The following is a 16378-nucleotide window of genomic DNA, read 5'->3' as shown; positions in this document are numbered from 1 at the left end:
GTGTATATAAAAAAGAAAAAAATAAAAAAGTTAATCATGAAAAACTAAAAATACTAGTGTAGTCATCCAGCAACTGAAAGGATAGATCACCCTGTTATAAGCAGTAGAACAGCATAGGAGGCTTAAATGAAAGTTTCAAATATAGTAAGGACCTCTCAGCAAGTTTACCAATCAGTTTAATTTATCTTACATCTTAAGAACAAATTCCTCACAGAATCAGGAGAAATACCAAATTTTAAGGAACTACTATGCCTAAACAGTGAACTGCTAACTGTTCACCAATGTTCTCAGAACCCCGAGGTCTTAAATGATATCTGAAAAATAAGGAAGCATAATATGAAAGGTGTAGCTACCTACATCCAAAAAAATTACCTTTCTTCGTCAGAACAACATGAAATTTTAGATATTAATGGATTATTCGGCGGAAGTCCAAGTCCATCCAATAGAACTTCAAGACCTCCAATACTTCTAAAATGATTTTGTCCCCTAGGATTCTCCGAGAGTGCAGAATAGAGTGTTCTCAAAGTCAAATACTGAAGTGGTGTATCTGTCCATTGTTCTTTCATACTCAATCTTCTGATGACACGCAACAGTTCTGAAACACAATATATTTCTTTGAGTGAAAAAGTAAAATTAAATAAGATACATAATTATACAAGAAGTATTGAATTTTAGTGAGGATTCAAGACACGTGAAGAATAATGATAAAGAATTTCTTCAACAATTTTCAATATTAATGCTTCCACAAAAGTTCAACTGCCAATTTTTTCTTGCAGGAATGGCAACTATCAGTGCTGTACCATTTGCCTCTAGCATTAAAATAACTCAGACTTCTGCAAATTGGAGACCAGATACTTCATTCACAAGTCATGGCAGGCATATGAGCATACAAAACCAAGAAGATGCTGTGTCCCACTAATTTAATCAACCAGTCGAAGATTCTCAGTAAAATCTAACGCTCCATATATACTACAAAAATGACTAAGATAAGGCACTCACAATGTAATAGATATGCATAATGTTCAAATTAAAGCATTCGTCTGTGTAAAAGGACATATAACAACTGAAGTTGCAGAATTTTTTTTATTTTTTTTTGACAAGCAAGCAAATAATATATAAACAGCACCTATCAAAAAAGCGCACCAAAGTATACAGGTTGTACACAAGGGCACCAGGGCAAGAACAAAAGAGAAGCAACAGCAAAAGCCCCTCCCCTTACATAACACCAAGCCAATCGACTAAATCTACTATAGACATTGTCACATCATTTAAGCCCACCCTCATGCACTCCAAAAGACGGCAAAAGAAGGAAGATTTTAACGCTTGATCCAGTTTTTGCACATCCTTGAAGGACCTCCTATTATCTCCCTCCAAACAGTCCAGAAAATCCATAACAGGGCAGCCTTCCAAGCTTTTTTTCCTCTCTTCCCCACAAAGGACTGAAGTTGCAGATATGTAGCACAAACAAGCACAATATAAGGAACTTGAAAAAATACAAGATTTAAAGAAAGGTATTCTTCCAAGCAGCCATCAAGGTAAAAATCAATATCAGCCTGGGTGATTAATTACCAACAGATGCAGTGTAAATCCAGGTAGCCAAGAACCCAGGCAAACCACAAGTGATATAGGCATGTAACAAGGGTTCATGGAATTATCAAGAGTCAACCAATTTTAACCTTCTAAAATGACATTGTGCAAGAAATTAACTCCCACCCCAACCCCCAAAAGAACCCTAAAAAAATGATACGATTATTAAATAAATATATAAAATAAAATGAAGGACTTATGAACCACTTAATAAAAAATTATAGGAAACAGATGAATTTTATAGATGAGAGACAATCATGCAAGAGGTCTGTTCCAAAAAACATAAAACAAATAGAAACCCAAAGACAAAAGGAGAAACTAGGAATCACAATACCATCCCAACATGACCAATTCTATCCCAACCATATACATCCCATTCCAACTTGAACTTCACAATTGAGGCCCTGGAAAGCCACAATTTAAAAACATAGCTTTCATTATGTCCACCATTCTATCCCAATCTCTGTACATCTCAAAAGGTTAGACATCAGACCTGACTGGTACAAGTTTATTTTATGTGTTAACAAGTCGATACAGTAATAAAAATAAAAATTGTTTACTCATCAGGCTTGTTTACTGTTATATCTTTTTTCTTGGCTTTGTCAGATTTCTCAAATCCTGTCTTGTTCCTTCCAACCAAGTTTTTGTGGAGATCAAAAGCCCCTTCAAAGGTTAAGGCCCTTACTTGGTTAGTAATACATGGAAAGGTAAACACCAATGACAAGCTGCAGTTAAGAAGACCCTACAAATCCCTTTGTCCTTGGTGGTGCATTCTATGCAAAAGAAATGGAGAATCGTTTGACCACCTTTTTCTTCATTGCCCTTTAACTATTGGGCTTTGGCACAAACTCTTCAATTTAGCAGGGTTGGTTTGGTTCCACCAAGGAGTATTGAGGACATGATGATTATTGCATTTAGAGGGTTGGGTAATTCAATTAAAAGCAAGACATTTTGGCAAATCGTTTGCCTCACTTTGTTGTGGATTGTGTGGTAAGAGAGAAACGTTAAGATTTTTTAGGATAAAGGGAGATCAGAAGGAATGTTATGGGATTTACTTCATTTCTATTCCTCTCTATAGGCCTCTTGTACTGTTGCTTTTAGAGGAGTTCCTCTTTAGTGTTTTATAACTCAACTGGATTGCGGTTTGTGATTCAAAAGTTTGGGATAGTTGGGGATTATCTTTGTATATAGTTTTCTATAGAGGGGTGTATTCTTACTTCGATCAGATTCTGTATTTTGTGGGAAGGACCTCTCATCCTTCTCTTGTATCTTTACTACTATTAATACATATTTCTTGGTTTCTGAAAAAAAGAAATAAAAAATAAAATAAAATAAAATCTGAAATCTCCTACCTTACCTACTAACCAATTAAGACCACCAGCTTCCATCACAGATACAACTGCCTTTTGATGCCACTGTAGCCTTGTTTCACAAATAGAAACTTTCAACCTACTAGGAGGATCACTTGAGGATGCACCACTTCTGGGAACAGAAAACTCCACAGCATTACTGTACAATTGAGTCTTCTCCAACGTATTTGTATGTAAATCGATGAAACTACATATTATTGACACCACATATACAAGTACTTTTTGCAAGATTCCTGTCTTCTCTACTGTAAAATTTGATAAACTTTCATCGGCAGAAAGTATACTGGCAACTGTTTTGAGTTGGACAACAGCCGCTGAAATAAACAACATCCAGTGTGTTAAAATGAAAATATCCAAATACTTCTAAAATATAATACACTTAGAACAAAGAAATAGAATAACAAAATCACCCTATCACAGCTCAAGGAAAACAGAAAATGCATAAGATATTTAAAGATCCACAAAAAAAAAATTGTCAGTGCAAGCTCATTAAGGGCACACAGCAGTGGAAAAATGAAAAACAACAGGAAGAGAAGTCCAAAAGGTCACGAGTGTTTATTATGTGTCATCAATAGCATCTTTATAAATATGCTTGACTAATGATCCTTTGATTAATATTTTCCATGTAAATATAATTGGCACATGGTCCTTGGTTGATTATGTTTCCTTTTGTTTAGGGGTTTACCATATATTTTAAGCTTTTTCCTATACAACTCTCTTCTCCCTCTTTGCTCAGTTTGATATTATGTTTAATGAGGACTTAAGGGTTTAGCGATTGGACTTGATGGGTTACATTCAACTCAGTTGATGAGGATCAAGTATGGCCTGAGAATCAAGGAGTAGGAGGATGAGGAGGTCATCATGGAGACCCTAAGGATCTAAGGGAGAATAAGGCAACAAGGCAACGTGGTTTTGCAATGAAATTCTGGCAACACATATGGCGGAATGTTCGAGTGTAAGTGATGAGTATGTTGTATGCATTCCAGAAGAAAGGAGAATTTAGGACTTGAATGCTGCTGTATTTGTTCTCGTTCTAAAGAAGAGGATAGAACTTTAAACCCATTAATCTAGTAGGAGGAATTTAAAAGTGCTTATTAAATTTTGGCACAATGCCTTTGGAGACTGATAGATGAACTGGTGTCAATTTTGCGTTGAACCATGATAGAGTAAGATCCTCCACCACTGTGCATGTTACATGTATTTAAAAACACATATTCTAGATTCAGGTGAAAGAAACTCCTTTTTTTTTTTATGATAAGAGAGAAAGATTTCATTGTTAAGTACAAACTACAAACAAGGATGAGAAATCCTTCCCAAAGTACATAATCCTCTATAGAAAGTTTGATAACAAAGGTGGATAACAAAATACTAGTTCAAAAACTAAAATCTAGCTACAATTCACATAAGTAGAAAATCTTCTACAAAGGAAACCATATGTCTAACTCCACATTTTATTAACGCATCTACCACATGATTGCCTAAGTGAGGAGCCAAAGAATAGGAACATCTTAACTCTAAAGAAATATCAATAATTTGGCGCAATCACCCATCAAACTTCCATGGTCATCTTTCTTCTTAGCCCGTGATATGACAATAACAGAATCACCTTCTACTAGAAAATTGGAGAGACCTAAAACTTTCGCTTATAGCAACCTTTCCAAAAGAACTAGAATTTCTACCTCAATGACTAAACCTCTACCTACAAGTTTAGAGAATGCTCTTAACACTCCGCCAAAGTGATCTCTAAAACAACCCCTCAATCCCTAATTGCTTTAAGTTGCCCAAAGAACATCCATCAAAAAATTTAGTTGAACAAAAGCCAGTAGAGGTTATAGTCATTCACAAAGTGTGTCCTTAGTCAACCTCATGGTTCGGCAAACCAGGTTTCAAACTAATAAAATGACACTCAAAGGGATACCTGTAAAGGTTCACGAGTAGAAGCCCACAAGGTAGAAGAGTAGTAAAACAAGTACCCAACTAGTTCTAGAGGCCTTCCCCTATCCTCAGAAAATCATCTTGTTCCTTTCCCACCAAACAATCCAATTCAAAGTGAAACCAACAATTTGCCAAAGAGTTCTGCCTCAAGGAAGTCCCCTACACCTTTGAAGGACAAAATTAACACTTTTTCCACGCTTCTAGGTGGAACCCAATCAATCTCTACAAGTCAAAACAATCTACACCATAATGTCAATGTTGTGGGGCATACAAAAGATATGATTCTACGATATTTGGATACTTCAATTTCATCCAACGTACGTGTGTTGATGCAACATCACATGGGAATCCTCATCAAACACTCCTATTTTACTTTGGGTAAGGTTGTTTGATTTTTTCATGGATATCCTTCTATTATTTCGACTTTCTTAGTAATAATTACATTATAGAAAATGAACAATTAGCTTAAAAGTGAACTTTTGTAAAAATATTTAGGAATAAGAGGGAAAAAATGTTAAGAGGGAAAAATGGGAGATTTAAAAATGGAAATCTTCACTTCCAATTTATTTTTAATTGAAATTTCTTTTATTATGTTGTATCCCAGTATCTGTACCCTTTTTCTAGATCTTTTTTACTTGAATCCCCATATTGTAAAATATGAATTGTGAAGGATCAAACACTTAAACACAGACCCGCATCCAACACTCATATTCGAACCCATGCAACATAGATATGATCTATAAACTCCTCACTCCCCTCCCCCCTACACATAACACACCATTCTAGGCTAAGCCCTTTTCTATGTTCTTCTTCCTAAGAGCACATTACTAGTATTGATCTTCTTATTTGTCACAAGCTATGCATAGGCCTTCACTTTTCATGGAACTTTGGATTTCCAAACGAAATTTGCAAGAACAAAAGGAACTAAATTGGTCAAAGCAAAAAAAGCCTTCAAGAATGAGTTAATTGAGAATGATTCCAAGGATGTTAAATACAAACCACTTGCATCAATAATGGGTGACAAATAGAGATGGGCCAAAGAAAACATTAGATGAGCTAGTTCCTCAACTTCTTGCTCTAAGAAGTTATAATGAAAATTGAAGTTCCAAGATATAAACAGAGAGAGGGAAACTAGCACGGAGGAAATAATAAGAGTTTCTCAACCTCACTACTCTATAAATGTTTGCAAACTGCTCATGAAGAAATTTATCACCCGACCAAAGATCTTCCTAAAAGTGAATTTTTGTACTATCACCCACAGAATAATGAGCAAAACTAAAAAGTCTAAGAAGGTTTGAGCAATAGCCTTCCAAGGGCATTTATGTGACCACCTAACAACATAATTGGCATCCCATTCATTAGAGTTTGAATTGTAGATAGTCCTAATGAAAAGGATATCTATTTTCTACCCTTACTTAGCAATATTGATACCCATAGAAGCAATTCATTTAATGGTGCACAAGAATTTATAATACAATAGCAGCATTTAACAGTTCTTTTATATTTCATCATGATTTAAGCATTTCTATACATAAAATATAAAAGTACAATTGCAACTTGCAAGTAATGCATGCAGTAAAAACAAAAAATAATCACAAATAGTAATTCAACTTTATCAACATTAGATAATACAACAAACATTTTTTTTTATCAAAAATAATACAACATAAAGAGTCAATAGCAGAAGGGTAAAAAAAGTAGCCAAAAAAATGTTCAAGTACACCTTTCATTAGTGTTGTAAGCTTCTGAATCCCACCATAGTAGCCGAAAACTCTACAATTATGCATTGAGCGAGTAACAATTTTTAGAGCATCCAAGACAGGAAACCCTTCCGAGGTGATAATGAAGCTGGTGGATGCCCCTGATACTGTTATTGATTGCACCGAGTTAGTGATTACTAGATTGACAACATAAAAAGTTAAAAAATGGCAAACAACATACTACAAAATCTTGTTAATATAACAAAATAATCAATAAGGAAAACGCAACTTGCAAAAAGGAAATAATTAAGGTGCAATTTGTATACACTTCTTGTTTTCTATTTTTAAAAACAAAAAAATGAAAGTAATTCCCATACAAAATGTAAAAACTCTTTTGAGACTTATCTTAAAAAGATAATGACTTTTAAAAACAGTTAAAAGAATTGAGTTACTAAAAAAATTTTACTACCTCAAATTTTAAAAGTAGTTTTTAAGGAAATTAGATAAGTCCAAACTTTTTATATAAAAGTTATTCTATTTTTATTTTTTAAAACAGAAAATATGAAGTACATCCAAACAAGCACTAAATAATCCAATCACAGTACTAAATATCAACCAAATATTCAACCTGAAAGTTCAAGAAGTAATTGAGTATTTTCCCAAACAAACGACAAAGTAGTTGCACAATTCTAATAAATTATAAGATATCAATTTTAGATCACTCATATAAAGAAGATAGTGTATAGACAAGGTAAAGCTGCGAACAGAATTACTAAGAACTTGAAAAAATATATAATTTCCTTTTGCATGCACACTTTGCCTTTTTAAGGGATGTTCATCAAATTAACATGTGTGAGAAGATAATCCTTTTGCATCGTCATTCATCGCTACCCATAAGCAAAAGATCTATGAGCAGCACACTGCTACCCTATTCATTTCTTAAGAGGTTTGGCTTAGGTTGACTGGTTTCTGTCCCTCCCTTGATCTTGAGGAGATTTTGAAGAATTCAGACCATTTACTTATTTCTACTGCTGGGGCTATCACTCAACTTCACAACCAGCAATCCACCCATGTTTTCATAAAAAAATAAAAATAGGTACAAACGCTGAAAATTTACTAATTACATTAGTGAGAATACCAAACAAAAATCTATGAGTTGAACAAAAAACAAAAAGATAGTAGTCTAATGATGGATTAACATGGAACACCAAAAAGGGTACGAAATGCAACTCAGCTGAGTTGAACAATCCAACCAAATCCCTAACTGAACTTCGAGCAGGCTGGGCAACTTTCTTATTAAAGAGACATTTTCTGCAAATACCCAATGAACTAGCATGATAAACAGAAATTTTTAGTTCCATCATCCACCAGAAACATAATATCAACGAATCAATTTATTAAAGCCAACTTACACTCTGTGACTAGAGCAGTCAATTGTCCAACCTCTTCGGTTAGGACCAAAATAATTTCAGCAGGATGCCCAGCTGAGCAACCAACCACTATATCATCAAATCGTGATGAATACTCCCCAGTTGGAGCTGCAGAGGAAGCAGTGTCCAGAAACTGGCCAGAATCAACAGGCTCCCAGTTCTTGTATACAATTAAGAATTGCTTGAGGAAAACAAATAACAACTTTCTCTTCTCCACCTAAAAGTTCAAATCATTAAACAGAAAATATATAAGATTTACCATAATAGTACTAAAAAGGGTAATTGCCGCCAACCACCACAACACTACAGTTTTATTTACTCATAGCAGGGCAAGGCAAAAGACAACTATAATGAGAAAGCTGGAAAGTAATATCCCTAACAATACAAACTAGATGTAAAGGAATATTAAATGCCCCATTGGTTTCGCTTGGTGGGCTGGAAATGCCCAACTTATCAATTTATCCAGTAAACTACTTGGGCTCATGTAGCCCATGCCAAATTAATCAAACTCTGGGACGGAGCAATTAACCTACTTGAAGTAGCTTATTTCGTACCAGATATTCAAAAATAGAAGCCTCTTCCTGACTAAAAAGTTAGTGCATCTGGGCACAAAATAATGCACCCAAAAGAAGCAAACAACTACTTACACAGCTCAAAAGCTCTCAGATATACCAATTCAACCAACTGCCCAACACTCCCCTGACAGACAAAAGGGCAAAGAAAACCTCAAAGAAACAAAGGCAATAAATCTTTTGAGAATAGAAGCAAAGAACAAAGTTACAACAAGGTACTGCCTTCAGTCCAACTAGACATTCAATGTAATGTTTGGGACCAAAATTCATTCACTATAAGAAAGCATGATATACATCAACCACCAAGACATTTCCAAGCATACCTTGTCAATGGCATTCTCATATCTCCCCCAGAGTGTACAAAGAATTGCCTCATCACCAACTTCACTGGAAAGGAATAAATGGAAAACGAAGAATAAGAAATATAAGATAAAGTGAACAACAATTTACTCACAATGTGATGGAAACTTAATAAAAATAAAACAAGTAAAATTAAAAGAAGCTCCCTGCATTTTTTATCAGAGAAGAAGCTCTATGCATAGCATCCAAAACAATAGTTGTGGCAAGGTTATATGTATCAGATGGTTGTCTACAAAAGACTCCAGCCCAGGGTTAAAAAATGAGTAACTTACTTTAAATAATACATCTTAGTTTCACCAAGTCCAAACCCATGGAAAGGAAATCTAACATCAGCATCTAAAACAAGTAGTCCTTCAGCATTTCCAATATCATACAAACTTTGCTTGTTGCATGTAGAAACATTGTGAATATGAACTTTAAACCAAATATGTAAAACGATGTTGCAGCCATAATCCCTAAACATAAATGAATAGTTACAACAGCTACCTGACGCGTGAATATGGAAAGCAACACCATTAAGAAATGATAGAAAACATTTTAAACAATTAAGAGAAAGAAAGGAGAAAACCCACAAATGGCAAAGAAATACAGAAGGTAATAGATGTAGGACATCTTAAAAATAATAACCAACCCTCTAGGATGACTCACACTGAAACATGTCCAAGGGTCCAATTTGCTTCCTGGGTTGTTGGATAAATCCCCAGCACCATTATGCCCTTAGAGTGGCAGTCAGATGGTCTTCTTGAAACTTCATACAAGTCCCAAAGGTGTCTCATAAAAATTAACTAATTGGAGTTGCCTCAAAATTCAACACACTTCACATGGTCCCAACTCCCATCTCTAATAAAATGACAAATTTGTCAATGTATACATACACAAATTCATGCAGCTGGGTCCATGGCCCATCTTTATATCTATAAACAATAATGTGCTGATATCTTGAATCAAGTTCATTTCTTATCCTTGTAATATCAAGGTAGCACTGGCTACTTAAATTTCAGTCCTCCATATTAATTTTTTCTATTTTAAGTTCAGTTCTTACAGTTGCAAATTTCTATACTTTATTTATCTTCCCCAAAAATATGAATCCACTGGCCAGCCAATTTTAAATTATTGATCTCACCTCTAATCCACTTCTACAGAAACCTAAAAACCCTTTGTTGTCCATATTCAAAAAAGGCTCAACTTGACACAACTAAGTGAACTCTCCATTACCCTATTTTTCATCATGTTAACCGTTCCCCACCAAACAGTGTCCCCTACCCTCTATAACACTAAAAGGTCATAACATAGCATTTCCTCTATTGCCACAATCATTCAACATAATTAAGCAATGGGAAGTTTCCTTGTCAAGCCCTAAGTTCCAACTACCTGGGTTCAATTAACCTTTTTTGTTGTTTTTCCTTTTTGACATGTAACCTTTCTTTGTTGTTTAGATCTATCTAGAGTTGTATCCTCCATTAACTTATCAGAAATCATGTCTTCTCTCACATAGCAATAACCCATATGCTATTTATCTTTCCTCTTTGTCCTTGTGGTGCTATCTGATTGATTCAAGTCACTCCTCTTAACTTGCACCAAACAATCACCCATGCATAAAACAATACAATCTCATCTTGTCCTCAATTGTTATCACTTCCAACTTCTCATGAATGCATTCATTTGTCATTCTATATTTTCTTATTTCCCACTCACCCAATTTAATATCCATGTTCAACCGTAAGATGCAATTCAAGAGTGAGGAATGACTTCTGGTGTCAAACCTACTTTCCCTTCAAAGTTCAATACATGATGTGGTTCATTCCCCGGTACTAATATAGTAGTCCTACACTCCTGTGAAGGCCCTTTTTCCTCAAGTCTTTAAGTTCAAACTGCCATTTGAAGGTGCAGACAGTCAACCAACTTCACAACCACTTTTATTTCACCAGCACTCAGATTGGACACGTTTATTAACTTATTTAAAGAACTTGTGTTCCCTCTAAAGCTATATCAAGTTTGTCAAAAATGATTGTTTGCATGATAACAGTGCAATAGTTGACGAGTAAGTTACTTGTTTGCCAAGTTCAACTTATAACACAACAACCAAGTGAATAGAATTTGATAATTCATCCGACACAAAGCAGTGATATAATAGGGCACAATCGTTTTTAAACAGTGATTAAACAAGTATAAAATACCTGAACCGGATTTTCGGACTGGGAGCAGAAAATTTCTCCACTTGGGGCCCCGAAGTAGACTCTCCAGTTTGGCCACCAGATGTCCTTCGGATAAGGTCGGCAACCCCCTTGACAATGTTCATGCTTCACCACTAGTGTTATTCACAAATCAAGATCTCAGAATCCAACAATTAAAATACACGTGATCACTCCAGCCCATCACTTTTGCCAAGCTCAACATTCTATTTCCATAAATGAAAATAACAATTTAGTCAGCATAACTTTCCCGTTCTTGGAAACCTAATGTAAACAGGCGCCATTAAGAACAAACAAGAAGGTTTCACAGCCATAATTTATAAAACAAGAAAACAATAACAATTACACTTTCAATAATATACCCAAATTTCCGCGTCATCCGTATATTCTGAGAAATTGGAAGGAAAAACAGAAGACCTATTCTTTTGTCACTTCCGTCCACGAAAACGAATAAACAAATATACATATATTATAACTAACACAACCGTTCCTTCTGAATTCAGTTGGTTTTTTTTTTTTTTTTGCTTTCTTCGGAAAAGGGACAAAAAATATATTTTCTCGGCATCAAAACAATAGATTGATTGATTTATCGGATATTGGAACGCCGCGCATAGAATGAAGAATCCAAGTGAAATTACTAAAAGATTGATCAATTTTGAGAGAGCAATCGGAGTCAGATGTTCTTGTTGTGAACGATTGAAATGATACGTACCTGATCAGATCACATGGTCGGTGTCTCCATCGAAGTTCTAGGGTTTTTTATGCGAGATCTGAGGTTTCGAATTTCCCTTCCCAGCTTCAATGGCTTCTGAAGAGAGAGAAAATGCTTGAATGATTTTTTATTACCTATCTCAGAAAAAAAAAATGAAAGAGATGGAAGAGAAAGAAGATTTTTTAGATTTCAAAATTAGGCCCCAAATAACTGATTTATTCTGGAGATTCCCCAGCCCGGCCGAGGTTTATTTTGTCGGTGACGCGGCTCCTTTTTATTAAAAGAAAAACAAAGAAAACGTAGTCGTTTTGATATTTCTGAGAAGTAAACGGCGTCGTTTAGTAAAGTTATAATTTCCAGATTATCGGAAAGTGAACGTATATTTGATGTGATTTTACCGTAATTTAATCATTTGAAATATGTTAAGTATAAAGTCAGATAAAATCCCAAATTTAAACTTAGAGTACCGTTAATGATTTTTGGAAATGTTTCTATTTTTACTAATACTTTAAAAATAAAAAATTTTAAATATTATAAAAACTTTCTAAAAATGATTTTCTTGATATTTTTATTGAAATTTCTTTTTATAATTTATTTTAATTTTTTACCTTTTTTAACGGATTGTGCCACTAAAATATGTTTTAAAAGTAATGAAACTCCATAATAAGTATATATGACTTTTTAGTCAATAAATGTGATTCTTTGTGTAAATCCCGCTAATCCAATCCATAATACCATACTCAGTACAACGAATAAATGACAATGAAAGTTAATTATTAACGGTTATTTGAATAAAATTGATGATAAAATAGATGGATATATATATATATAATGATTCTTTTAAGTACACTTTAATAATGTTTAAAATTTTTATTTTTTATCAAATATTTTTAAATATAAAGTCGAGATATCATAAAATAAACGTTAAGATGAGTTTTGGAAAATAGTTTTAAAAAATAGCTTTTATCAACAATTTTTTAAAATATTTTTATTGAACAAAATTCAATCAAGAAACCTAAAATGTTTTTATCATATTTTTAAATATGTTTTAAAAATAATTTTAATGTCTATTTTTTTTTTTAATCATTATACATACTTATATAATTATTTTTTTAAACAATCATTAGAAAACATATGAAAACAACTAAAATATATTTTTTTTAAATCACCTTACTTTCTATTCTTAATAATAGAAAACATAAAATAGTTTTTTTTGTAAAAATATTTTTTTATTGATAATAAAAAATTGTTATTGGAAAAAATCTATTAAACACCCAAACCTAAAATCTCAATAGCTAGGGATAGCAATTGTGTATTAAGGTAAAAAATATCAGAATTTTAATTAATTTAAATAGAGTTTGTTTAATAATCATGAATGACATTAATAACATGACACAACTCATTTAACCCATTTAATCGAGTTAAATTAAATTGTATATAAATCGACACAAATAACCTATTAATATAATTATAACATTTTAAATCAATTTATACAATTATAACATGTTTAATTTTTAAAAATACTTTTTAATCCTTTTGACTTCCAAGTTTAATTTTAAAATTTTAATTAAATTATTTATTTTATTTAATTGTAATCTTTATAATATAAAAAGCAAATTTAATCTTATTTTTACACTTGCTTATTATTTCATTACATGTTTTTATCATATTTTTAATGTGTATAATGAAATATAAGACATTTTCGTAGGTTAATTATTTAATAATTAATGGTATTTATAATTGGAAAATATATTTTAATTTTAAAAAATTTAAATACATAAAATTATTAAATTGTTATTGATTAAACATATTTGACACGCAATTAAGCAAATAAATTAAATAGAAAAATCAGAATCAAGTTAGTCAAAGATTTTAGTCAACGCATAAACACATTTTTTTTTAATAAAAAAGTTATATGGTAACAAAAATCTATTAAAATTTGAATCATTTTTTAATTATATCATGATGTGTCAAAACTATCACCTCTCACCTAATTGTGACCCGTTAGTTTTTTTTGTTTTTTTTCAAAAAGTGAAAAAGATGATGGGAAAATAATCAAAGTAAGAAATAAAAGAAAAGAAAAAAAGAGTTAAAGTATTGGACAAATGAAGATTGAATAATAAGGCATTTTGATAGTTTGACGTATAAGTTTTTACTTTTTGCTTTTTTAAAAAGCAAAGGATTTGGAGAGTTTAGGTGAGAGTGTTGAATTATATTATCATTACTTGTTCTAAATACAAAACAATCTTCAATCATATTAATGCATAATAATATTTTATCAAATGTTTCTTTTAAAGAAATATAGGGTCTTATCTGTTTTTTAAAATAGTTTTGAAAAATAATTTTTAATAATAGTTTTTAAAAACTGTTGTCTAATATTTTGTAAAAGAAAAATCTGTTTGAAATTTTAAAATATTTTTAATATTTTAAAATATGTTTTAAAATAAATTTTATGTGTAGTGTTTTATTTTTAATAATTTTAAATGATGTATAGTTATTGTTTAAAATAGTTATCAAAAAACAAGTGAAAGCAACATCAAAACAACTAAAAAATGTTATTTAAAAACACCATATTTTATGTTTTTAAGAATAGAAAACAAAAAATAATTTAAACAAGTTTTTTAGGTTTTTTATTACGGAATAATAGAAAACTGTTTTAAAAAATAGTCGTCACACAGATCCTTAAAATTTTCAATGGATTTACAAATAAGGTCAATTAAAGTCTTTAAATCTTAATAATAATAATAATAATAATAAATATCCAAGTCTTCAACTCCAAATCCTCTAAGCTTTCAAGAATATAATTGAATTTTGGTTATATTTTCTTAAGAATTTAAAATTTAATTGACAGTTTAAAACTTTTAAGTCCATAAATTTGCTTGATTATTTAAGAATTCTAATGATTTGGATTAGAAAAATTGCAAAGACTTGCTTATAAAACCGTAAATTTGATTGGAAACATGTTTTCAAAAACAATTTTTGGAGACCATTTTTAAAAATAGTTTTTGGGAATCATTTTGTAAAACAAATTTTCAAAATAGTTTTTGAAACAATTTAAAAAAAAAAAATCAAAACAGTCATTGAAAACAATTTTACAATGTTATTTATGAATAAAAGTTCATTTGAGAATTTGGAATATCCTCAATTTGTTATTTATCTTTTCAAATGTTTATTAAATATAATTTTTATAAATTATTTTATTTTTAATCACGGTCTATATTTATATAATTATTTTTAAAAAATATCATCATAAAATAGCTAAAAATAATTACAATATATTATTAAAAAAAACAATAGGGTCTGTTTACTCATGTTTTCTAAAATTTACTTTTAAAAAATGTTTTTTATTTTTTAACTTAAAAACAATGTTTAAAAATAAGCTTAAAAAAATATGACCAAACGGGTTTATATTTTCCCTTTTATTTTTAAAAATGAATAAAAACAGTTTTTACTTGTTATTTATTTTATTTTATTTAAAAAAAAAGTTTTCAGATAATAATAATCAGACAGTGTTATAATTTTTTAAAAAATTGTTTTTTTGTTTAAAAAACAGAAAATTATTTTTAAATCACATGTCTAAACATATTCTTATATTTTTAAAATAATTTATCAAAAAACTATTTTATAAACAAAAACTACCAAACATATTTTCAAATCTAAAAAATAGTTTTTATATATTTAATATTTTTTAAAAACAATTACCAACCCAACTTTCTTTCCCCTTTCTTTTTTCTCTCATTTATTATTATTTTTCTTTCTCTTTTATTGCTTTTTTCCCAACATAGAGGGTGCTCAGGGTGGGTGGAGATTTAGCTTAACAGAAATGATTTTAATGATATATTTGTTGGTTTTGCTCTGTGTGTTCAATTATTACAATGCATGCCATAATCAATTCTTGAATCATTGATCCACAAATCAAAACTTAGTGGAAAATTCCATGATATCTTTCTTTTTAATTATCATTATTAAAAATATTTGGTTAGCATGATATTTATATTTGCTTTAGAGTAAAGATCATTCACATTGTTTCATATCCGTACAACCTGCCCACTAGCTAACAATGACTACGTGTCAAGGCCTAAGACGGTCCATGACCAAGAAAGTTGGTATTTTGCAAAGGCTGAGCTTTTATGGTTGGAGCACATTGGCAAGGGAGGACATATCTGGTATTTGTATATTTATGAAGTTGGCACGTGGATGTTCCTAGTAGCACAATGTGTTTCACACGCTTCAGTCACTTCTTTATGCAAGTCAACAATATGCATTTTTTTCCCACTCCTATGGAAGCTATATTGTATTATTAATTTTGGATTCAAATTAAAATTACTTCTGGAAGATGATGTTTGTATGCATCAGTGTATGGTTGGCATGAGAGAATCTTCAATAGCAAACTATCTGCACTATTTATGATTGAAGATATGAGTTGTCCTTATGATTTGAAAGTGGGTCCCTAGCGTTACAAAAGAGACAAACTATTTGTTATTATATTTTGAAATTTTTTAGAGATAAATTATTTTTGT

General features: G+C 31.5%; 1 protein-coding gene across 5 annotated transcripts in view; it reads right to left on the bottom strand.

Moving 5' to 3' along the window:
* LOC117906502 (BEACH domain-containing protein B) overlaps window positions 1–12028 on the bottom strand; it is a 52554-nt gene extending 40526 nt beyond the window's left edge. For 2 of the 5 annotated variants that reach the window (XM_034819535.1, XM_034819537.1), the window contains exons 1-7: window positions 11859–12024; window positions 11132–11352; window positions 8918–8981; window positions 8005–8239; window positions 6616–6759; window positions 2945–3271; window positions 373–595 (exon numbers count right to left, since the gene is read on the bottom strand). In XM_034819535.1, coding sequence (XP_034675426.1) covers window positions 373–595; window positions 2945–3271; window positions 6616–6759; window positions 8005–8239; window positions 8918–8981; window positions 11132–11253 — 1115 coding nt within the window. In that variant the 5' untranslated portion in view covers window positions 11254–11352; window positions 11859–12024. Of the gene's footprint in view, window positions 1–372; window positions 596–2939; window positions 3272–6615; window positions 6760–8004; window positions 8240–8917; window positions 8982–11131; window positions 11353–11858 lie in introns of those variants that run through there. The other 3 variants (XR_004649844.1, XM_034819536.1, XM_034819538.1) reach the window with 3 other exon arrangements.
* Window positions 12029–16378: the final 4350 nt, after the last annotated feature.

This window comes from Vitis riparia, chromosome 18 (assembly GCF_004353265.1).
Source record: "Vitis riparia cultivar Riparia Gloire de Montpellier isolate 1030 chromosome 18, EGFV_Vit.rip_1.0, whole genome shotgun sequence".
Classification (NCBI taxonomy): domain Eukaryota; kingdom Viridiplantae; phylum Streptophyta; class Magnoliopsida; order Vitales; family Vitaceae; genus Vitis; species Vitis riparia.
The sequence above is the reverse complement of the archived record's forward strand: the minus strand, read 5'-3'. Positions and strand labels throughout refer to the sequence as shown.